The sequence below is a fragment of the Calliphora vicina genome, chromosome 2, assembly GCF_958450345.1.
Source record: "Calliphora vicina chromosome 2, idCalVici1.1, whole genome shotgun sequence".
NCBI lineage: Eukaryota > Metazoa > Arthropoda > Insecta > Diptera > Calliphoridae > Calliphora > Calliphora vicina.
The window spans coordinates 32,978,837-33,004,393 of NC_088781.1; the positions used below are offsets into that span (position 1 = coordinate 32,978,837).

At 31.1% G+C, this 25,557-nt stretch overlaps 1 protein-coding gene across 1 annotated transcript in view; it reads right to left on the reverse strand.

The window, feature by feature from the left end:
* The window catches only part of ft (cadherin-related tumor suppressor fat), a 365,299-nt gene that overhangs the window by 25,091 nt on the left and 314,651 nt on the right, over nucleotides 1-25,557 (reverse strand). Inside the window, exon 6 of the mRNA XM_065501811.1 lies at nucleotides 18,659-19,631. Coding sequence (XP_065357883.1) covers nucleotides 18,659-19,631 — 973 coding nt within the window. The remainder of the gene's footprint in view (nucleotides 1-18,658; nucleotides 19,632-25,557) is intronic.

A 25,557-nucleotide genomic window follows, 5' to 3' on the forward strand; every position in this document is an offset into this window, starting at 1 on the left:
GGATGCGAGTGGGATATCTATCAAAATAAATATTTTTTAACTCAAGACTTACAATTTTTGACTTTTTTTTTTGCAAATACGATTTTTTTCCAAATGGGCCCTTTTTTTAAAATTTTTTTTGTAGTCAAAAGAAAGCTTAGGTCCATTCCTTTAAGATATTTTTAGTCCCTTAGTGGGATGCGAGTAGGATATCTATCAAAATAAATATTTTGTAACGCAAGACATACAATTTTTTAATTTTTTTTTGCAAAATCAAAATTTTTTTCCAATATGGGCCCTTTTTTAATTTTTTTTTTGCTCAAAAGAAAGCCTAGGTCCATTCCTTTAAGATATTTTTAGTCCCTTAGTGGGATGCGAGTGGGATATCTATCAAAATAAATATTTTGTAACGCAAGACATACAATTTTTTAATTTTTTTTTGCAAAATCGAAATTTTTTTCCAATATGGGACTTTTTTTTAAAAATTTTTTTTGCTCAAAAGAAAGCTTAGGTCTTTTCCTTTAAGACCTATTTTGTCACTTAGGAAGATGTGAGTAGGATATCTATTAAAATAAAAATGTTGTAACTCAAGACATTCAATTATTGACTTTTTTTTTGCAAATTCGAATTTTTTTTCAAAATGGGCCCTTTTTTAAAAATTTTTTTTTAGTCAAAAGAAAGCTTAGGTCCATTCCTTTAAGATATTTTAGGTCCCTTAGTGGGATACGAGTGGGATATCTATCAAAATAAATATTTTGTAACTCAAGATATAAAATTTTTGATTTTTTGGCAAAATCAAAAACTTTTTTGACTTTTTTTTAAAATGGGCCCTTTTTGTAATTTTTTTTTTTGCTATAAAGAAAGCTTAGGCCTATTCCTTTAAGATGGTTTTGATCGCTTAGTGGGATGCAAGTGGGATATATATCAAAATAAATGTTTTGTAACTCAAGACATACAATTTTTGTGTTAAAACATTTATTTTGATAGATATCCCACTCGCATCCCACTAAGGGACTAAAAATATCTTAAAGGAATGGACCTAGGCTTTCTTTTGAGCAAAAAAAAAAATTAAAAAAGGGCCCATATTGGAAAAAAATTTTGATTTTGCAAAAAAAAATTAAAAAATTGTATGTCTTGCGTTACAAAATATTTATTTTGATAGATATCCTACTCGCATCCCACTAAGGGACTAAAAATATCTTAAAGGAATGGACCTAAGCTTTCTTTTGACTACAAAAAAAATTTTAAAAAAAGGGCCCATTTGGAAAAAAAATCGTATTTGCAAAAAAAAAAGTCAAAAATTGTAAGTCTTGAGTTAAAAAATATTTATTTTGATAGATATCCCACTCGCATCCCACTAAGCGACCAAAAGGGTCTTCAAGGATAATATCTAAGCTTTTGTTTGACCTAAAAAAAAGATTAAAAAAGGGTCCATTTTGAAAAAAAAAGTCAACAAAGTTTTTGATTTTGCAAAAAAAGTCAAAAATTTTATGTTTTGAGTTACAAAATATTTATTTTGATAGATATCCCACTCGCATCCCACTAAGCGACCAAGTAGGTGTTCAAGGAAAATATCTAAACTTTATTTTAAAGAAAAAAAAAAAAAATAAAAAAAAAAAAAACGTATTTTAAAAAAAAGTCAAAAAAGTTTTTGATTTCGGAAAAAAAATATTAAAAATTTTTTATTTTTTTTTTAAATATTTTTTTTCGAAAGATCGAAGAAATAGCTATCTATACTATTTGGAACACATTTTGCTAAGAACAATAGGTAATAAGTTACATGGATAAGAAAAAACCCCTGTTTGACCAAATTGTCAAAATTTTACCCCCTATAACTCAGAGAGTTCTCGACCGATGTTGTTGAAAAATTGTGTCTGAGTTACTATCCAATAGAGCTAACCTTGGTGCAAATTTCATCCCGATCGGAAGACATCGATTTCAAAAGTTGGTTCACTTGACATGAAATCCCCCATATATAAAAAAAAAAAAGCTTTGAAAATGTAGAATTTTGTGCCAACAATGCTTCATATGCGGGAAGTTTTGCTTTACTTATTTGATTTAAAAAAAGTGCCGCTGAAGCACACTGATTGCTCACCGAACCTTATGGTGAAAATGTTCCATCGGTTTCTACATGCGAGAGATGGATTTTGTGGATCAGAAGTGGTAATTTTGACACGGAAAACAAAGATCGCCCTGGCCAGCCAAAAAGTTTGAAGACCAGGACTTGGACTTGGAGGCATTACCGCATGAACTCAACAAGAGCTTGCAAAATTATTGGGAGCTACTCAATCAGCATTTTCAAAACGTTTGCAAGTAGCAGTATTCATCCAAAACCAAACGATTTGAAGCCGAGATACCTTGAAGGACGATTTTGCATGTCCGAAATGATGGCTGAACGCTATAAAAAAATCAATCAATGTATCCATTACGATGACCCGAAGCAAAAGAAGCCAACCAGCAGAACCTATACCAAAGCCAAATATGCGGCCAGACATGAAACTGTAATATTCCATTATGACAATACTCGGCCAGATGAAGTGTTTGGGAAGTTTTACCTCACCCGTTTTATAGTTCAGACCTTGCCCTGCCCGACTATTATTTGTTTTGATTAAAGCAGAATGCTCTCTCTGTGACTGGCTTCACTTTGAAACAGAGTATCCGATATTGGCTTGATTTGTTCTTGGCCTCAAAATATGAGCAGTTATTTTGGCTCGGAAACCATATGTTGCTAGAAATTTGGGAAAAGGTCATAGCTAACAATGACCAATACTTTGAATAAATTTATGCTGTACAAATGTTTCAAAATAAAAGCTAAACAATTGAAAAAATTCCACATTATTAAGTTATATACATATTAATAAAAATTCTTTACTTTTGCAACCATTTTTTTCCACTATATAAGACTGGGTTTTTGACTGAGGATTGATAAAATTAAGCATTTCTGTAATATTCAACTATTTATTTGAATTTGTTTTTCGTATGATCGGAAAAAACCTTTTCTAAACAAAAGAGTTTATTTTAGTGAAAAATGTGGTAAAATTGTCTCCGATTTAAAAAAAATACTGCATATTTAGATAAATATTGTGAAATTGGTGAATTCATAAATAGATAATAATGTTCAGGGAATAAAAAAATTAAAAAACATCAAAAAGGGCAAACATGCATTTGTAGGCAGAAAAGCATAAATAAAAAAGTTCAAATATAAAAGTTTTTAATTAATTTTGTTGTAAAAATTAATTTTTTTTAAAAGAATAATAAAATGTTTTTCTTCTATCGTCGTTGCTACCTATTTTCCTAGTCACTGAAGACAACACAATGCAATAGTAGAAACCAATGAATTGATATTGCTGCGAAAAAGACCTATCTCAAATTTCCTTAAATTAGATGAAAAATTTACAACACTCTAAAAGCTATTGATTCTCCATTAAAACCCTTATTTCAATTACCTAAAAATTCTTCAATATTATCTACTTTATTATTCTAGAAATTGTCTATTTAATTCTAATTTATTTTAATAATTATAACAAAGGAACTATTTCCATAAATGCTAGTATAATGTTGTCAACTAATACGTTATTTAGTTTAGCTAAATATATAATTTATTATGCATTATTTTAAAGCAAAAGAAAAAAATTCTGACAGGTTTTTAATCAAATGACTGACTACAAATTTATATTTAAACTAAATTCCAACAACCATAAATAAGGTGTGGGAATAATTACCTTAGATAAAATGTCATTGCTAAATCATTGTTTTAAATTTGAATTTTAAATTTTTATTTCTATATATTAACAAAAAAAAAACTCTATGCAATTAAAGGAAATAAAGAAAAACAAATAGAAATAAATAACTAAAAAAAATTTAACGGTTGTTAAAGTTATCATAATATTTAAACAATAGTTAGTTTTATATTAAATTGTTGAACAATTTATGGTTTTTTGATGATGATGATGGTTTCAAGTGATGAAGGTAACACAAGACATATACTTAAGATAAACTTACAAAATATACGGTTTCTGAAAAACCAAAAAAGGTGGTGGTGGTGGCGGAGTTGGTGCCTGCTTAAGTTACCAAACTACCAGCAGTAAATTTAAACTTACTACAAAACAGCAGCTGTATTAAATGTTGTTACTACAGCGTATTTAAACCATAAATTGTTTTTAAATACAAAATAAAAAAGAGAAACAAAAAAAAAACCAAACTATTGATAACTAACACAAGTTTTGGCAGTGGCAGTTAGAAATAAATAGCTGGCATGTTGTTTGGTAAATAAACAACAAAACACATATGATCATTATTATGAAATACAAGTTTTTTTTTATTAATCATTCCATAGAAAAACTAAAAACAATTTTGATGAAAATCTTTAGTTGAAAAGAAAAAAAAAATAAGCTGCCGAATTTTTGGCCGAAAAAAAACTAGAAAATTTATATTTAATATACGTATTTATAAAATAAGGCGGTAAAGATTTAAAAGTATCATTTGGCTTTGGTTTACATAAGCTCATAGAGCAATAAACAAATGTGTGAAAATTATTTAAATGCAACAAAAACTTTAAGTAGTTGTAGTAGTAGTTATTTAAAAATATTTTGTTTTTACAAAAAATTGAGAAAAAAATTTAAAAAAGATTTATGTAAATTTATGAGCTGCTGAAAAGTAAACGTTTTGAGTTTAGTTTTTTTAGCTTTTGTTATGGTTGTTGTGTGTTTTTGTTTAAATAAATAGAAAAATATTTAATGTCAGTTTAAGCAAGATTTATTAGAAAATTTACTAAGAAATATTTGGTGATGAAATTGTATAATTTATGTTTTTGGTTAAACTTTGTTTAAGAAAATTAACAAAAAAAAAACTAAAAACGAAAAAATCAATTTAAAAGTTTATTGGCAAGCACGAAAACTGATGGAAGACTTTAAATTATAAGCCTTAAATAGAAAAAAACAAAAGACACCCACTTGCAATACTAGCGAAACTAATTAAATACAATGTATATACCTCTTTTAAACCAACACTTTTAATTAATTGGCTAATTAACATATATGTATACATAAAAACTTAATTATTTTTCATTTATAAAGAAACTTTATATAAACCTATTAATTTTACTAAAGTTTTTCCCCAGCTATAAATAACCCGGGAATGTTTAAGAAATTAAGCAAATATTTTTATTTCCTGTTGCCATACCATTTTGTTTTGTTAATAAGTTTTGTTGTATAACTAAAATGCGGCAATTATTCAAAGCTTAACACCTTAACTTTAAGCAAGGCAAACAAAACAGAAAAAACTGCAAAAATAAAAAGATTAATTACGTTAATCCCTAGAAAAAACATGCAAATTTATATAAAAGCAGAACTGCAGACTTAAAATTTTTCTTTAAAAACTATCCCACACAATGTTTCAACAAAATTACTTAACGCTACATTTATTTTAAGACAATTAAAAATAAGTGTGTTTTTTTTTTTTTGTTTTGTCAAGAAAAACATTCCCTGACAATCTGTGCAAAATTAACTGGTTATTTTAATGCCACATTTAAGTGTTTTCGCCTTTTATCTACAAATTTTTATAAACAAATCTTGCTGGTACTAATATTTAGATCTATTGCTTAAGATTTATTTAATCGCATCTTCATAGAGTGTATGTAAGGATGTATTTGTGTGAAAGTATTTAGTTAGATTAATGGGAAAGATTCCAATCTTTGGTGATATTTAAACTAGTTATGTTGCTAAAAATAGCTAAAGAAATTCTTGCGGATTTATTTTACTATACAAACACATATTAGCTTTGGGTGCTAAAATTGACAAAAAGTTAACCAAATCTTTAGTTTCGTTATTGATCTGGTTAATGTCATGATCAGTTTTGGCCTAGTTGTAGGCAATGATAAAGCGTATCTTAATTTAATGAAAGTCTTAGTAAAATGAAATGCTATTAACTGTAATAAAGATATTATTTACTTAAAACCGATCGCACTATCAAACAGAGTGAAGAACCAGCATTAGGGGGATGTCATCTACCTTTGCAATACATTGTGGTGGGACTATAAATGAAATTTCGATCCACTTAAAACTGATCGCACTATCAAACAGAGTGAAACCGGCATGTCATCTACTTATGCAATGAATTTTGTTGAGATTATAAATGAAATGTCGAACCAGTCGGCCACAAATCGATGGATATTTCTTAAATAAATTTCCGTAACAATATTTACCAATAATTAGTCGTTAGCCAACCGAGAGCCGGAGCATTTATCTCGTCGGATTGTACTCATTAGCTAGTCATAGTCAATATGTAGCAGTTAGCAGATGAGAGCTGAAGAATTTATCTCCTCGGGTTGTATCCATTATCAATAATTAGTCGTTAGCCGAACGAGAGCCGAAGCATTTAACTCGTCAGATTATACTCAGTAGCTAGTCATAACTTATAGAGCCAACGAATTCATCTTCTCGTCGGATTGTACTCATTAACTAGTATTAGCCAATAAGTTGTAGTTTGCCGACGAGAGCTGATGAATTTATCTCCTCGGATTCCATCCGTAACTATATTTACCAATAATTAGTCGTTAGCCGACCGAGAGCCGGAGCATTTATCTCGTCGGATTGTGCTCATTAGCAAGTAATATCCAATAAGTTGTAGTTATCTAATGAGAACTGAAGAATTTATCTCCTCGGATTGTATCCATAAGCTATATTTACCAATAATTATTCGTTAGCCGAAGCATATATCTCATCAGATTGTATTCATAAGCTAGTAATAGCCAATAAGATGTAATTAGCCGATAAGAGCTGAATAATCAATCTCCTCGGATTGCAGCCATTATTGATAAGTAGTCGTTAGCCGATTATCGTCAGATTATACTCACTATCTAGTCCTAACTTATAGAGCCAACGAATTCATCTCCTTGGATTGCATACGTTGTATTTACTTTATACTAATAAGTTATTAGCTGACCGAGAGCCGAAGCGTTTCTCTCGCCGAATCCTCTATTAGAAACTTCGCCGATTAACATAATAATCCCATGATACAAGACAGCTCTGTTGTAAAGAAGATTTCAAAGTAAGCTAACCTTTGAAGAACCTGGACAGAACCTGAAGATTATTTTTGGAATATAATTTCCACGACTCTAGCCCATAAATCAAGATGAATTTGACCGATGGCATGGGCTATGTTGGGTTTGACGCTGTGGTTTGTGGATTATTCGCATAGACCTGCAAGTTCAGAAAACCAACAAGAAAAAGTCTAACGGGCTGAAATCGCACGATCTCGGTGGCCAGATCACATCTCCTCGACATGAGATGACCATGCCCTCAATTAGCTCGTGTTGAATGCTCAATGTGGCATGATGGGTGTGGCAAGTAGCCCCGTGTTCCCTAGCTATTACATTACAACTTCCTGACTATTACTGAAACAAATTTATATTAAGCAAGTAAAATTCTAATATTTTCCTATTAAAATTTGTAAACATTTTGACTTAATTTTTAATAATGGAACTAAATTTACTAATATTATAAGAAAGCAATTTGTTCCACAATCACTTTAGTATAACTAAAATTAAATAGTACTGCATATACTGTATATAGAAAGTTCCTCTATCTAGAAAAGTAACTCAAACAAATTGTAATTTAGCAAAATTCCTTATTTCTTCTTCAATTATTTCTCTATCTACCATTCGAATTGCCAACAACTAATCAATTGCTGAAATCACTGAACTGTAATGATCATATTGCAATTTTCTCTTCTTTTATTTTTACACTTTGACTAACAGTTGTGTTACTGTTATGCCATCTACATAAAGGTTTCATTTTTCCATTTAACCATTTTTCATTGCAAATCTGTAAGGCCGACGGACCACCATCATAAATACACACAAACAGTTATTGCTCATGGTTTATTGCTAATAGCAAATGTGGTTGACTACTGGCATTTTCAGGGGAAATAATTTAAAGAGAATGCCAACATAAGAAAAAGAATAAAATTTAATAATTAATAAACATATGTTCAATTAAAAGATTATTCTGTAGTTACAATGTTAAAGCTTTAAACAATTTCTTCACAAATATTAAATTTCTTTACAAAATAAAAAAATTGTTTTTTTTGGGCTTAAAATTTTGAACACTAACTCCTTCCAAACTGGTAGAAAAAACCTAACAATTTCCACATCATCAATTCTAAGTTGAATATGAGGTTAGAGGAACGATCAAGAAAAAAAACAAAACTGCTGGAGAAGAAAAAAAAAAACGAGAAGTAAGTGAAACCTAAACAATACGCAGCAAGACGCATGATTAACCAGCTTATAGATGATGAGGCCATAATATAAAGCCAGCATAAACCATTACATCTAGTGGGACAGACAACAACTTTGCTTAAAGCTTAACTAATCGTCTAAGTGCGAAAGATGAAAAATCAGTAACAGTAACAGCAAACGTTAAGAAAACCAGTAAAAGAAAATTGTGGTTAGCAGTGGTTGACTTAGGGATGGCCTAATCATGGGTTTCTTAATGGCTTGATATTATAATTAACAATATTATACAAATTTACAGTGAGCTTTTGGTTACTTTGAAGTGGTTAAGTAGCTAATTAGTAATTGGTTTCGGAATTAATTATTGATTATATTTGTCTTAACTCTCAATAATTTAAATCAATTATATGTTATTATAATTTTACTTGTAACTTTAAAACGGATTCATATAGATTCATAATGTAATGTCTAATTAATTTCCAATAATATTATCTAAATATTACTATGAACGTAGTAATACTGAGGTTAATAATCCCGATAGTAGAGAAATATTATAATGAAGTTCAAAACTTCATTGTAATTATCATAGTGAATACTGTAATCCTTTTAAAGAATAGTCCAGTTTACTCTAAAATATTCTCAAGATTTTTATAAACATTGCATGTATATCCTACGAAACTTTATTTGAGATAAGGGATATTCTGAATAAATATCACATCTTTTTTGGTTATTGTTTCACCTGAGTGGTATGATAAAGTCATTTTCCAAGACAATGACAAATATAAATCTACACGTGTCAACAATCGTATTCTTGTGAAAAATAAAAAAATATTACTCATACCACTCGTAGTCCCTTTAATGTTTTAATTTGATTTTTTGGTGTATATCTACGAAATTAAAATAAGTTCCGAAGTAAAAGATCTAATTGTTTAAAAATCTTTATAATTAAAGTTTTAAAGGCTGAAATTCGAATAAAATAATCGTATGGACAATGAGTTGTATGAGTGATTTTTAATTATTTTTGTGAATTATTCTAGAAAATATTTACTATAAATGGCGTATATTTTAATACACCATCAAGAACCGTAAGGCTCCGTTCTTTCACTACTATTCTTCTAAATGACCTTCTACGTCAAACTTCCAACCCTATCTATTCTTTTGCCGATGACAGCAACATTCATAGTCATTCAATGAGGCAAAACATGAGTGATACCCATAATCGGGACTTTGTGAAAATCTCTGAACGGGATCGTGAGAATAGGGTCGCTTCCAATGATTCAGTGTTGCATGTTGACACATAAACGAACGACATCTGTATTCTTCATCTGTCGCTTCATCAGTATTAATGGGTTGTGTAAATATTATGGAATCAGATACTCTTTTTAATGTTCTGGGCATGAGAATACAATGTGATGTCCGCTGGTCTAAAGACATTTTTCAAGTGTCGAAAGAAGCATTCCAGTGTATCGTTTTTCTAAAACTGTGTAGGAATTACTTCACCCCATCTGATCTCCGCACTATTTACACCACCTATATCAGATCGAAAATGGAATACAATGTGGGCTGCGTTTCACTGTTCTATCGGTACTACAATGGAATGTGTTGTGATGAAATTAGGGAACTTGTTCATGATACCAGCAGATTTTTACATTTAACACGTTTTTGATCAAGAACACATCCCTTTGTGGTCGATTGGCCAGTGGACTGCACAACACACTATAGGGAAAATTCGTTCTTTAGCCGTACTGTACGTATGTGGAACAAAAAAACCTCCCGATTAAGTGTTTTCGAATGTCTATAAACACTACTCCCTATTTCCTCCCTCCCATAACCTATTTTTCTAGTTCCAACACAAAGCTTTGCATGAGCAGTGGCGATCCACTAAGTGCTGGTCCAAGATGAAAACAAATGCTTCATCGGTTTCAATGTGCGAGATATGGTTTGTGCGGTTCAGAAGTGGTGATATTGATACGGAAGACAAAGATAACCCAGGACAGCCAAAATGTTTGAAGACCAAGAATTGGAGGCAGCTACTCAAGCAGCAATTTTTAATTTTTTTTAAAGTTTATTAATTTATCGAATCTGCCTTACTTAGGCCTGACAATAAGTAATAAAATCTTATAACTAAAATTAAAACTAAGTGCTCTCTGACGGGAGCGTTGATGTTCATATGGGCCACATCTTAGCGGGGTGGTAGATCGGCTCTACGAAGCCTTGATCTTGTTTGGGTCTGTGTGAGATGTCTTGCAAGCGGGTTCGGGTGGTTCCACAATTTCATGATGTATTTCTCAAGGACATTCTTGAATTCATCTTTAACTAACGGTACTTGTAGGTCTCTATGGATGTTCTCATTTCTTATGTACCAAGGTGCACCTGTCATTATCCTAAGAATTTCAATTTCAAAACGTTTGCGAGCAGCAGGATTTATCCAAATTGGGTAATTGGGAAATTGGGTACCATACGGATAGAAGGCGAGAGAACTTTTATGTTATAAAAGGCAACCAAATATTACTTATGATGAAAAATCCTTTATAATAAGCCAAAGCGTAGGAGATCGTACGTGAAGTCCAACCAACCAACCAACCAACGGAATCAACACCAAAGCCAAATTTCCATGGCGCTAAGGTAATTCTCTGTAAATGGTGGGACCAAAAGGGCACCTAAAATCTGACCAGACCAAAAAACCTCTACCGAATGCAACTGATTCGTTTGAAGTGAGTACTGGCCGAAGAGCGTATTTCATCATTACAATGCTAGTGGCGGAGCAATACCAGTTAAAAAGTATTTAGAATGAAGTGATTGGGAAGTTTTGCCTCAACCGCTTTATATTCCTGGCCGTGTTCTGTCCGACTACTATTTTTTTCGATCTATGCAGAATGCTTTCTCTGGGATTCGCTTCACTTTAAAACAGAGTATCCGATATTGGCTTGATTCGTTCTTGGCCTCAAAAAAATAGCAGTTCTTTTCGCTCGGAATCCATATGTTGCCAGTAAGATGGGAAAAGATATAAATTTATATTGTACAAATGTTTCAAAATAAAATCTAAACAATTTTAAAAAATTCAAAGTCAAGTCAGTTGAAATCTGATAGTTTAGGGTTATTTAATATTAAGAATTATACCAGAGAACAATACTAAACAATATTTCTAAAATAGCGAACGTTTGGCAGCCACAGTTCAAGTTAAGTCCTAAGCGATTTTTAAAAATTCATGTCCATCATCAGATGAGATTGTCGAAAGGCTAATGAATCCATAACGTGTCAATGTTTGCTGGATTTTCATTTAGCAATTCTTCATAGAAAATGAAGCTGGCCAAAGTAGTGATACAGTTATTTCCGCCTAAATGGGATCGTATTGATTTGGAGGACATGTGGTTTCATCAAAATGGTGTCACATGTCATACAAACCGCTAAGCAATTTAAATACTGCATGAGACTTTTCCTTGTCGTGTACTCTCTCGTCTCGGTGAGAAGAATTGGTCTCCTACATCGTGTGATTTAACATCATTGGATTCCTTTTTAGTGGTTATTAGAACTTAAAGAACTATGGCAAAAAGCCAAGTAATTAAATAAAATTTTTGGCTGATTTTGAGCCGCTGGACTGAAACTTGTTTTTAGTTTATTCCAAGAAAGTCCAGTTTCCTTCTGTAAGTTCCCGTAAAAGGGTACCAAACAGCAAGGAAATATTGCAGTCTGTGAACTAAATTTCCCACAGCGTGATGAGTATTGGAATTTGTGACCAAGTTTAATTCTGTGACTTTAAAATGTTTGATTTTGTACTAAGTTTATTACCTTTCCATGATAAGAGCACAAATGTAAACATAAACTAGCCAAACACATTGTAGGGTACAACCAAGAAAGAAAAAAAAATAACTAAAACGCCAAAAAGAACTAACTGCTTGTTAAACTTTAAAAAGAGGAAAATTCTCTAGCATAAGACAAGAATTTTCCTCTACACAATATAAATGTTTAAATGGTTGTTAAGGATTGTTTTTTTTTCTTCACCACTTTTCCAAATGCTTTACTACTACGACTAGTATTTGCTGTGTGGCTGAGTGGCTGTGGTTTGGCATGTGTGATAAATCTCGTTCGAAATATTTTTTTTTTTTGCTGTGGGATTTCTGTTTACTTTTTTTGTTAGCCAACAAAAAGCTGCATGTGTGTATTAGAAAATTCTAGGATAAATAAAAAGCTTGTTAGAAACTTGCAAAAAAAAAACGCACCTCTTTTTATTTTCTTCGTTCTTTTATTTTTACCTCAAAACAGCACAATTTTGATCAAAATGTTGTTTTAACTTTAACTAAGAATAAAGGAATACAAAACAACAACAAAAAAAAAAAAAAAGCAACCAAGTAAATTGTAGAAATTGCTACGCATTGGAATGGTGTTTGCAATGCAGTAACAACAAAATGTACAACTGTTACAGAATGAAGAAAAAAATAAGCAGATGATAAAAAAACGTCCTCAGCGTCATCATGCCACGAAATGTAGACACACTAAATAAAAAAAATAAAAAAAAGAACGTGAAAATCATCATCAGTTAGATGCATCAGCGTTTCTTAAGCAAAAGGTAGCCTTTTAGTTAGTTTGGCATCATGTCTTTTTAAACAACTACCAACTACTCTGGTTTGTTTTGTTTTCTTGTATTTTTGTATTTTATTTTCATGTTGTTATTGCAGTTGTTGTAACTGTTGTTATTATTGTGCTTATACAGGCAATAATAGAAATCAAACATCTTTACACTAAACTTAACTAGCAATTTACAACACATATTACATGTAACAATAGGCTAAATGCTTTATGATCTCTCTTTTGTTTGTAGCCAAAGCAGTTATTGTTCTTATTTTTGATTTTTTGTTTTCCTTTTTGGAAAGAAAGTCAAGTAGATTTGTTTATTCTTATTATATTTATTTATGGATTTTGTTGGTGGCATTACTATAGCTATTGTCATTGTCAAATTTCTTGTTAATCAAGCCAAGTTCGTGTTTAAGTCTTTTGTTTTCTTTATAGCCTAAAGTTAAAACTACTACAATTCTGTAAGTTTTATTGAATTTGTCATAATTTATGTAGCAAAACCCGAGCCACATACAAAAGAGAGATAACTCAATCTTATTTGTAAGTTTCCATCAAAGTGGGTGTTACCAACCACAGAGCATTTAGTTGTCAATATTACATTATTCATATATTTTTTTTCCACTGTTGTTGGCTTTAAATCCAACCCCACACATATATATTCTTTAAAAAACTACTGCAAGTACCACAACTACACCTATAGCAGACAATCTGCATACAATACTGCTGCTACTTTCATAAAACATCTTTCACTATCTTAACATATGTATCTTTGAGTGAGTGAGTTCTTTTTTTTGTTATCTCTTTGTAGTTTTTTTTTTGGGTTTTGTTGTTTTATGTAGTTGTTTATTCTTTTCATTTTGGCTTATGTTTTTGTGCCCTTAAACTAAAATACATTTTGATAATTACTGTAATTTGTTAAAAGTTGCTCATGTGATTTTTTTTCTCATTTTATATACTAAATATATTTTGTGGTGTTTTGCTTTTGTGAGCAAGTGTATGTGGTATTTTGTAAATATTATGCAGTACCCAGCAGTTAAGCAAGTAGTAAATGTATCCCTTATAGTAATTGTCATTAATGTCTGATCACTTGACTCATTCCAATTTATATATTTTGGGTCATTTGTCACGTATGTGTTCTCTGTGGTCGAGAGAGAAGTCAATTGGTCACTTTTTACATCCCATGTAATGTAGTGGGAAGACAATGTCACTAAGTAATCTAGAGTGTAGTCACTTTAAACGTTTATTTTGTGCTGCACATTTTCATGAGTAATTCGTACAAACTGGTTTTATACAAATTATGTTGATATAATTCTCAAATTATTTATTTTCTTATTGCTTAAGTATACTGCTTAAGTATGTCTGACCACTTGGCTGATTCTAAGTTGTGTATTTTGGATCATTTGATACGTATGTGCTCTTTGTAGAGCAGAGTAAAGTCAATTGGTTACTTTATACATCCAAGGTAATCATGTGGGAAGACAAATGTCGCTCAAGAGTCTCTAAGTAATCTAGAGTGTAATCATTTTAAACGTACTACATTCATTATGAGTTTGTATGAAACTTGTTTTATACTAATTTTCTTATTGCTTAAGAATACTGACATTTCATGTAACCTATCATGAAGGCAATTGTCCCTTTAGTGTCCCTAAGTAACCTAAAGTGTAGTCACTTTAAACTAGAGATAATATATTGGAGAATTTTTGGGGGATGATTTGTTTACAAACAATTGGTTATCGGACTGTCTATGAAATATAACTTTAACAGACTATTTAAGGTTAATTAGCATCCATCCGTACATCTGAAAAAAACTAGTTATGTATCTGACAAGTTACCAGTTAGGTAGCTAGTAAGGTAACTGACTCTATGTAAATAGTATGTGAATCCAATGCGTTGACTACTTTGGACCAGCTATCGGACAATCCCTTTGTAATCCAAAAGGGTCAATTAGCGTCCTGCTTAGGACATGCAAGTGTTAAAATAACTAGTCAGTTAGCTAATTATGTAACTAGTTGTCACCGTAAAGGATAGGTGAAATCACTAGTTCTGGACAGTCTTCTAGAACTGCTGGGTAGTTTTGCCTTCTTCATAAACATACATATATTTTTGTATCTATGTATTTTTGTATTTGTGTTCGTATTGTAAGTATACGTCTGTTTTGTTTGTGTGAGTTTATTTCATTTTTAGTTAATTATTATTTTAAAGTGTAAGTTTGACAAATATGCTTTGTAAAACTTCTTCTTGGAGGGGGTTTTTGCTTTGTTTTGTTTTTGGTTTAATAATATTTATTGTTTTCCATAAACCTGATGGCACATAATGTGCCTGATGATCACTTCTTCGCTTAGCATTTCGTGAAATTTGTATTTGTTATGATAACGGTATAAGTTACAAAGTAATTATTATATATTGTTCATCAAATGTTTTTTTATCCCAGGAATTTATTAAAGTAGAATGAATTTAAATATATAAGTCCAGTTTTTATGATAATTTTGATTTTAATACCAAATGAATAAGTAAAAATATACCCCCATATGCATAAACAGTTTATAAATTTATCAAAGGTTTATAAAACAAATTTTGTATGGAAATTTTGTTTGATAAACCTTTGATAAATTTATAAACTGTTTATGCATATAAGGGATAATGTTTACTTAAAAAACCATTACAATTATTTCGTTTTTTTTCGTTTATGCAAAAGTGTGAACGAGCTAAAATCCAATATGGACTTTAAAAAAATTGCAGAAGATTTGAAGTTTCACACTATTTCAAAAGCCATTAAATAATATAAAGACGACTTGAATATTGAAAGAAATGGAAAGGACGAAAAAGAGGTCTAACAGATATTCGTAAAGCAAAATGAAGTCAAACAGCTCTTTCAAAGAGCACGGAACACTTCTATTAGACGAGAAGCTAAATGGTCTGATTCTTTTGCAGATACTGCGTTGAAGTCGTATAAAGTTCAGAAAATTCCAGATCGGAATTCGATAAAGAAATTAGAAGCAAAATAACGAGCGAAAAATTTGAGGTCAAATTTTTTAAAATAAAATACACCTGTTATTTGATGGATGATGAAACTTATATACTGTCAGATTTTTCACAACTTCCGTGTCAAGATTTTTATGTGGCAGATGGACGAGATAATGTTTAAGAACAATATCAGACAATAAAACAAACAAAATTCCCCAAGAAGTTTCTGGTGTGGCATGTCATTCGCAGTTATGACAAAATAAGTCAATCATTTGTGACATCAGGCACTACAAAAATAGAAATATATATTAAGGAGTGTCTACAAAAACGTTTTTTACATTTATTAAAACAGCACAGTGTGCATTCATATTTCTGGTCCGATTTGGCATCATACATCATCAACTGGAGGCAAATCCTCCAGACGGTCCAGATCTTCGGCCTGTGGAAAGGTATTGGGCTGCTGTAAAAAAATAATTAAAGAACATAGGAAATGTATCCCAATACATGTCCGATTTTAAGCGTAAGTGGACCATCTCGTTCCAAAGGGTAACCATAAGATCTTTAATGGGAGGATTACCGGAAAAAGTGAATTAATTTATGACCAATTATGGACTTATCATCATAAAATTAGGTTGCATGACTTCTTTATATATGAAACTTATATCTGTATAATCTATAATTTTATTTGTGTGGATACGTCGAAAAATGCATGTGCCAAATCTTGTGGAAATATCTTCAAAAACACTTTGGTGGTGTAGGGTATAACAAATGTTTGAAAAGCACAAAATGTAAAATTACAATGTCCCACGGTAATAAAATTAAAAAAAAACATTTTTAATGAACTTTTCTCACGTTTTGTCCAAAGACCGCATGGATAGTGGAAGTGTTAATTTAAAATTTTATCAAAGATCTTATTATTTAAACTCGTGCAGTCACAAGTCTGTCAATCAGCTATATCACATATGTCCAGATAGAATTGAAAAGCAAAATTCATCAACTTCTTCTATGCAAATTGATGTCAAAATTTTCGGTAGATAACAAAACACTAATTCTACTCAGTTCATAGATGTGGCATTGATGATTATTGTCAAACTCAACAAAAGCTTGCAAAATCATTGGGAGCTACTCAATCAGCAATTTCTAAACATTTGTAAGCAGTAGGATTCATCCAAATTCAATTGAAGCTGAGAGACCTTGAAACAGGATTTTGAATGTCTCAAATGCAACTTCAACTCTATAAAAGGAAATCATTTTAGCACTGAATCATTACTACCGATAAATTCTATAAGAGCAACCGAATCATTCGATTGGCAACAAATTCGGTTGCTACTACGAATCTGTTTTCTCTGTGTATGCAAAGCCCGGCCAACCAGCCGAATCGACAACAAAGCCAAATGTAGATGATGCTAAGGTAATGCTCTTTATTTGGTGGAACCAAAAGGGTTCTATCTATAATGAGCTGGTGATATCTGGCCAGACCATCACAGGGAACCTGTACAGAATGCAACAATTGACCTAAAAATGACCAGAATATGCGATCAGAAACAAAACCGTAATATTTCATCAACAAAGCTAGGCCACAAGTTGAAATAGCTGTTAAAAACTATATATAAAGAAGTGGTTGGAAGCTTTTGCCACACAAGCTTTATAGTTCAGACCATGCCCCGTCTGACTACTATTTGTATCGTTCGATGCAGAAGGCTCTCACTGGGATACGCTTTACTTTGGAACAGAGTATCCGACATTGACCTGATACGTTCTTGGCCGAGCAGATATTTTGGTTTGGAATCCATATGTTGCCAGAAATGGAAAAGGTCATAGCTAACAATAGCCAATACTTTGAATAAGTTTATTTTTTACAAATGTTTTAAAATAAAAGCTAAACATTAAAAAAAATCCCGCATTTTTAAGTTATACACCCAATAAAATATTTCTAGTCATTGCTATCTTTGGATATTATTTCATTCTGCAATTATGCTCCATTAAATGTTACACAGCATACATACAATTAGTTTGGAACAATCTTAAATTGTTTCGACATAAATGTTTTTAAGAATTCTTATGGGAAAAGTGGACGACAATATATAGTGCTATTAATTATCAAATGCTTTTTGTATTGTGAATTTTGAAAACAAAATTTTAAGTAATTAATGGTATTTGTTCTTGTAATAGAACAAGTAACTTTTTTAAAAATATTTTATTATAAATAAAAGATCATATGAAAAAATTAATTTGTATATCAAAATTCTTTCAAAATCCCGACTTTATTTTCTTCTCCTAACTAACTGATAAACGTTACCATAACTTTCAAATATCTTGCAATAATTAAGGACATCATATATAATACACAAACACACATATTAAATACTTTTAAATTTTTAACTTGATGAACTGCTTTGCATAAACTTCCTCATTTTTGTTTGTATGACTCTTCATTGGCATTTTCAAAAACCATTATCAATAAAGATGATCATGATTCTGATGAGCTATAACAACATACATATTTCAAAAAAAAAAAAAATAAATAAAAAAAATAATATTGATATCGATCATTAGCTATAAGCAATGTGTAACGATTTTTGGCTTTTGTTGTTGCATACGCAAAACAGGAGAAAGAGCAAAATAACAAAATAAGTTTAAAAAATTAAGCCCCTTAAGCTAAATTAACTTCTTATAGTGAAATGATTATTATCATCAATATTTTACTACTCATACTTTACAAAAATTGTTGTATATTGTATGTGCCTCTTATATATTTTGTGTACAAAAATGTGGAAAAAAAATCATGCATATTTGTGGCAACGTTAAATGAACACTTGTTGTTAAAGATTATGATCAATATTTTTTTTTTTTTATTTTTTTTATGTTGCAAGCATTTTAAGCAATGTGTATGTAAAATATTTTTGAACTTACCCGTATCCATGGCTACCAATGTTAATGTATATTCAGCTTTTGCTTCACGATCCAAAGAGCGTAATAGTGATATTTCACCAGTCGATGCATTTATACGAAATAGATCGGTATCACCTTCTTTTAGAAAATAGCGTACTAGAGAATTAAATGGTGGCGTATCAGCATCATAGGCTTCTACAGTTAAGACATAACCACCATTTGGTGGTATAACATTTTCCATAACATACGCCAAGTAGGGAGAATCCAAAAATGTGGGCGGATTATCATTAATGTCCGTAATAATGATGGTTATTTCAGCTAAATCATAACGATTCTCAAACAAGTGTGACAATTTGTTGCGGCCCTTTTCATTGTCGTATGCCAAACCCAAATCGGCAGCTGAATCTTCCGCCTTCACTGTCAACACATAGCGTGATTTACGTTCGTAGTTAAGATTTTTGGATACTCTTACAATGCCTGAATCTTCGCTAATCATGAAATCACGATTATCATCACCACCCACTATGGCAAAACGCACACGACCATTGGCACCCTCATCGACATCAGTGGCCGACACTTGCAACACCATAGCACCAATACTGGCATTTTCTGCCACCGAAGAGGTATATTGTTTGGGATCAAAAATCGGTGCATTATCATTTTCATCGAGTACTTTCACGTAAATTTGACTTTGGGTAGATTTTTCCGGTTCTCCTCTATCTTTGGCTGTTATATTTAGCATATAGGAATTTTTCATTTCTCTATCTAATTTGCCAGAGACTCGTAGTAGACCATCTACGGGACCCAGGGTGAATGGCAAGGAATTTTCACCTTTTAGTATGTATTCGATGTAACCATTTTTGCCTTCATCTCTGTCGACTGCCTTGACCACCATCACTACCGTGTTGAGAGGTATGTTCTCTAAAATCTCTGTTACATTCGAACTGAGAAAGATGGGAGCTTCATCGTTCACGTCTTTGAGAATGATGGTGACCTGAAAATATGGAAAAATAATAATAAATTAAAATGAGAAGAATAAACAATCTTGTAAATCTAATGGGACTAACAATTTGAATCTTGATATTAGATTAGATTTGGAAAAAATTTTGTTGTCACAACAATGTTGTCGCTCTTGGGTTTGTTATTTTCAACGTATATTTGATTGAGTGCCACAACAAAAACCCTTGATCTAAGTCTTAATGAATTCCATAGCCATGTCAAGTCAAATGCAAATTTTATATTTAAATCACCTCAAAAATGTTTAATACACACAAAATGCTATTTGAGTATTTTTATTTCGATAGCTTACTACCAAGGCACAAGTGTCTTTCATTCCCATTCCTATAAATATACCACAATCAGCAAAAGTTCTATTCTATTCTTCTTGTATGTAAATTTTATTCTCTAAAATTTAGATTTTTTTTTTTCCAATTTTATTGCAAGTGTATTGAGGTCTAGCCTCGTACATGTATCTGTTTTATTTTTAATATTCTTTGCAACATTGTTGCTCTGTTGCCATTATAAATTGCCAACATTAATTCTTGTTGGCGTTGTAAATACGTATTCTTATTTGATTCCTTTATGCTCCTCATGTGCTACAATATTATTGTAAATGGCATGATTTTAGATAATATTCAATACAGACAAAAGTGTAACGTATTTCTTTATGCTGTAAGTTCTGTACAAAAGAATGATCGAAAAAAATAAGGATTTCTTGATTGTATAAGGAAACAGCTGGATTTTTTTTTAAGTTTTATTTTAGTATTTGGTTTTTTGAAAACATATTAATTATGTTTTTATGAAACATAAAATAATGTGTTTAATTTATTTCGTTAACTGTTGTTATTGAAAATTTCTGAAAAATATTCTGTGGAAAGTAAAGGTTTTTAATGTTTGGCTGACAACCCAGCAAACATTGTTGGTGAACAGAGCAAAATAATTCATATGATTTAATATTTACAAACATTCTTTCAAAGAGTTCAGCACTTCCATACATTTTTCGAAAGCTAAATATTTAGAGAATCTATAATGAAACTATTTCAATTGTCAGCTGAAAACTAAAATATTTATATATTGGTTGTATGACTTAAAAATGAGGAATATTTTAGAATTGTTAGCTTTTATTTTGAAACATTTGTACAATATAAATTTATTAAAAGTATTGCCCATTGTTATGTATGACTTATTCCCATATTTCTGGCAACATATGGATTTCGAGCCAAAAGTAGTGCTCATCGTTTGAGGCCAAGAACGAATCAAGCCAATATCAGATACTCGGTTGCGAAGTGAAGCGTATCCCATAGAGAGCGTTCTACATCGATTAAAACAAATAGTAGTCGGACAGGGCAAGGTCTGGAATTTTGCCTATGGAGAGGCAAAACTTCCCAACCACTTCATTCTAATTTTTTTTTAACTGTGTGTCCTAGCATTGTAATGATGGAATATAACGGTTACATATTGGCAGTATATTCTGGACGTATTGGCCGAAAAACGAATCAGTTGCGTTTGGTTCAGCACCTCATAATAGCTCCCTTTTGCTCCCATCTAATATAGAGGATTACCTTAGCGCCATGGATATTTGGCTTTGGTGTCGATTCGGCTAGTTGGCCGGGCTTCACATACGATCTTTTACGCTTTGAGTTATCGTAATCGATCAATTTTTCATCGCAAGTAATGATTCGGGGTAAAAATGATTTTCTTTTATAGCATTCAAGCATTATTTCGGACATGCGAAATCGTTTTTTCGGCTTCAATACGGTACCCAATTTCCCTGGATGGATCCTGCTGCTCGCAAACTTTTTGAAATTGCTGCCAATGATTTTACAAGCTCTTCTTGAGTTTTACAACAATTTTCATGGAGTAATGCCTGCAATTCGTGGTCATCAATCTTTTTGGCTGGTCTGGACGAACTTTTTCTTCCGTGTCAAAATCACCGCACAAACAAAAACCGCGTTCGAAAGATACGCCATTTATTGTAAATCCCGCATTACCATCATATAGATGTTTCGCGTTTCACTTTAAAGTTTTTTTTATTTAATTTTGTTGAAATGATGAAGATTTATCTTATGATTTGACCAAGTAAATGGTCTTTCATTAAGCGCTTCATATCAATAAATAAAAAAACAAAGTTTGTGGGAGATATCGAAACTTTTTATTCGTTTCAAAGGCCTATCTATGCCATTATGTATGGAATAATATCGAGGAAATGGCCATTGAAGGACACTACTGACTTAAGAAAAAGCCTAACGGGCTTAAATCGCACGATCTCGGTGATCAGTTCACGTCACCTCCAAGTGAGATGACCATGCCCTCAAATCACTCGTGCAGAATGTACAATGTGGCCTGAGCTGTGTGGCACATAGCGATGTCCTGTTGAAACCTCATGTAGTTGGTGTCCATATCATCGAATATAGGCCAAAATAATTTGGTAATCATCGACCTATAACACTCACTGTTGACGGTGATGGCTTGAAAACGTCGTTCTCAAATAAATATGGACCAATTACGCCGCCAACCCAAAATCTATACCAAACAGTGACTATTTCGGGACAGATATTTCGAAATTTTTTTGTTGAAATAGCAATTCATTCATAAGAGGGCTTCACCGTAAAATAGGCAAAGCGCGCGCCACTGTGGACGATCTCATTTTGATAAAAAAATTTCATGATTTGCATTTGTTGTTGAACGGTATATCTGTCCAGATTGGTTTGGCAAAAAAACGGAATAAATGACAGCCGATTCGACAGATTTTGATTCCAACTGTCAAAATTGGGAAGTTGATGCAAATTTGAGCGCGTTTGAGAGTATTTGTATATGTTTAATTTTATAATAATTTCATTAAACCACGTGGTCGGCTAATGTGGTATAGCTAAAGAATTTCAAGCAAATAATATGCCAAAGAAATGTGAAGTATGAAAATGGGCAGCGGAAGATTTGAAGAACGCTATCTGAGCTATTAGAAACAACAAATGGAATTTTTTTTCGCATCAGTCATTCAATGTCTCCTACGAAGCGAAGAATGTATTGAGGAGCTTCTGGTAAGCTTGGTGAGCCACCAACTTTAACCGCATCCATTAAAGATGATTTAAATAAAACGAAACTCATTTACAAATTAAAATACTATGTATCGGTTATGCGGTTTGGTATACAATATTAAAAGAACATGGTGTACCACATTACCCGCCAATTTTTTCAATAGCTTGTTTATGGGTGTTTTCTCTTTTTCCCAAATTTCTCTGAAACTTGAAATTAAAAGACTTTTTTACTTTCATGGATGTAAACCTAACACTTGTAGCAAAACACCAGCTGAAAACTGTTCCAATCGAATTAAGATTCTAAAAATTATAGTCAAATAAAAAATAGGTATACCACATTACCCGAACTTACTCTAATAATTTTATTTTTATTTTCAAAGTGTATCGCATTCGGGATCGTAATGAATTTAGTTAAAAAAAACTATGTGAAAACAAAAACAACACTCGTATGTGGGATTATTTTGAGTAAGTTTTTTTCTAGTTTCCGCTCTATGCTCCTCTGTGTATAAAATATATAATTAATACAGAGTTTTTAGAGTCTTAATATTAAACAAAAATTATTTAATAATTCAAGTTTCAATTCGATGATTTTTGCAGTTATCTAGAGACCGTCGAAACCGATTTATATTTTTTGTAACGTTCGGAAATTGGAAACACCTAATAGAAAGAACCTATCTTTCGGACTAAACGTAGTCAGCTAAAAGGCTTTCGAATATCGTATTTGGGTCCGTGGAAGTACTTCTTTCTCTCTTTAAGCCTGAAAAGGTTGCTTTTAGTTTGTCAATCCATTTAAAATATCTGAAATATTAATTAATAAGATGAAGGGTATAAAAGATTCGCATCAGTCGAATACAGCTCTCCAACAGTTCAAATAATTCGCTAGCAAGCGAATCGAAAACCAGCACTATTCATTCGTACCTTGGTGGAGGGTATTAAAAATAACCTACATTTATTGAGATATTTCTTATAAAAGCATATGTTCCGTTTTTAGTTTGTGTGAGAAAATGAAAAAGATCTGCCAAACAGAATAATTTTAAAGAAAAATTGTTTTAGATTTTATTTGAAAGATTTAGCGATTAATAATGAAGCTGTTAAATTGTTTAAAAAATAAGAACTTTATTAAAAGGGCTTTTATAAAGGAAAAAGAAAACCGTTAAAACAGTAACACCTTTTAGTTTTAGTTTAAAAAGCAACACTAAAAATGAATAATTTGATTTCAACAATGTTGCAAGTAAAAGATTTAAAATTTATAACGCTTTAATGCTCTGTAGATGAAAATATGAAAAATGTTTAAAAAGCAGAAGAGCAATGACTTTAATTAAATGATAAAAAAAGGCAAATTTAAAAGTAATTCATGCAAGAACACCACTTAAATACAACACATTTTATAAAATATTATAAAAAACAAAAATTAAAAGAATATAGAAATAAATTAAACTAAATCTTTAGCCACGAGAAAAGAGAAAGGTCTTTCCTTATTTTTGTAAACAGCTTAGCACAGACAGCATGTTTATGAAGGGCTTTTTATTTGAATTTCCAGATTTGTTGTTATTTTTTTGCCAACCAGTTCACATTTTATTACAATTCATTAAACATTATAAAGGGATACAAAAAAAATAAAAACTAAGTAACTTGCTCTACAAATGTTTATATCAATGCAATATGTTTTACATTTTACATGTTTTAAGTTCTGTAAAGAAAACACCACAACATTTTAAGTTACAATTTTATTTAACTTTTTTTGCACTTATTCTTTTTTTATATTGCCCAAGACGATAAGCCTGACAACATTAATTTTAAGACTAACTTTAAGGAACCTACAACTTTGTATTTGTGTCTTTAAAATATTATTCTTCTTAGTATAGTATTGTTTTTTTTACCTTTATTTGTTGTCTTTATCAATACTCATTTATTATGCGTATTGTTTGGAAAAACATTCATACACTTGCATGATTTTTTCCTGATTAAAAGAGCAGCAACCAGCCACGAAGCAAACAATTCAGAGAAATTTCGCTGAATTACATTAAAATATTTGTGCCAGAAATTTATGTATTTGATAAACAGAAAAATTGTCTAAAGATTTGAAAAACGAAAATTATTTCATACCTTTGTTTTGCTTTTCGGAGCGGAGTGAAATTATCTGATTTGTAATGTTCGAAATAACGGCAGAATTTTACGAAAATAATGATTAACTTCTTTATTTAGCATGAAATCTTATTAATTGATTTAAGTTACATATTTTCTATAGAGCAGTTTGAAGTGTTTTGTGGTTTTTTTCTTATCGCAAATTAATTTTGTGTGTTTTTGTTTTTTTCCTGAAAATTTGGTTGTTTCATTAACCCTAAAATCAAGATTAATTTATGGTAATTTTTGTATTAATGGCTGATGTTGAGATGTGTATTTAGATATAATTCCTGAAAACATTTTTTTTAGAAATTGAAGAAAATACCTATCATATTTAAACAGCTTAGATTGAATACACTTTTTTCTAATATTCTACATAGGCCGCAGTTCATTCTAAAACTTAAACTTCTTTTATTTCTACTGTTTAATACTTAAATTAATTTTTTTTTTTTTTAATTTTTTTTCCACTTCTTTAAATTTTAAGGTACAATTTTACCGCAATTTTTCTATGAGAAAGAATGTTTTCAAACCGTTAAAATTACCTTGATATAACGTTTCACATAAAATTTAAATAATCTTGACGACTTCCATATTTCTTCCTATTTTAGAAAGTAAATTAAATCTTAATAACAATTATAAATTTTCGAATTTGTTAGAAAAAAACAATAACAGGAAAATGCAAAATCTAACAATTTTAAATACGTAAGTGTTAACTATGCCACGCATAATATGTACATACGAGTATCTGGACAAAAACCAGAT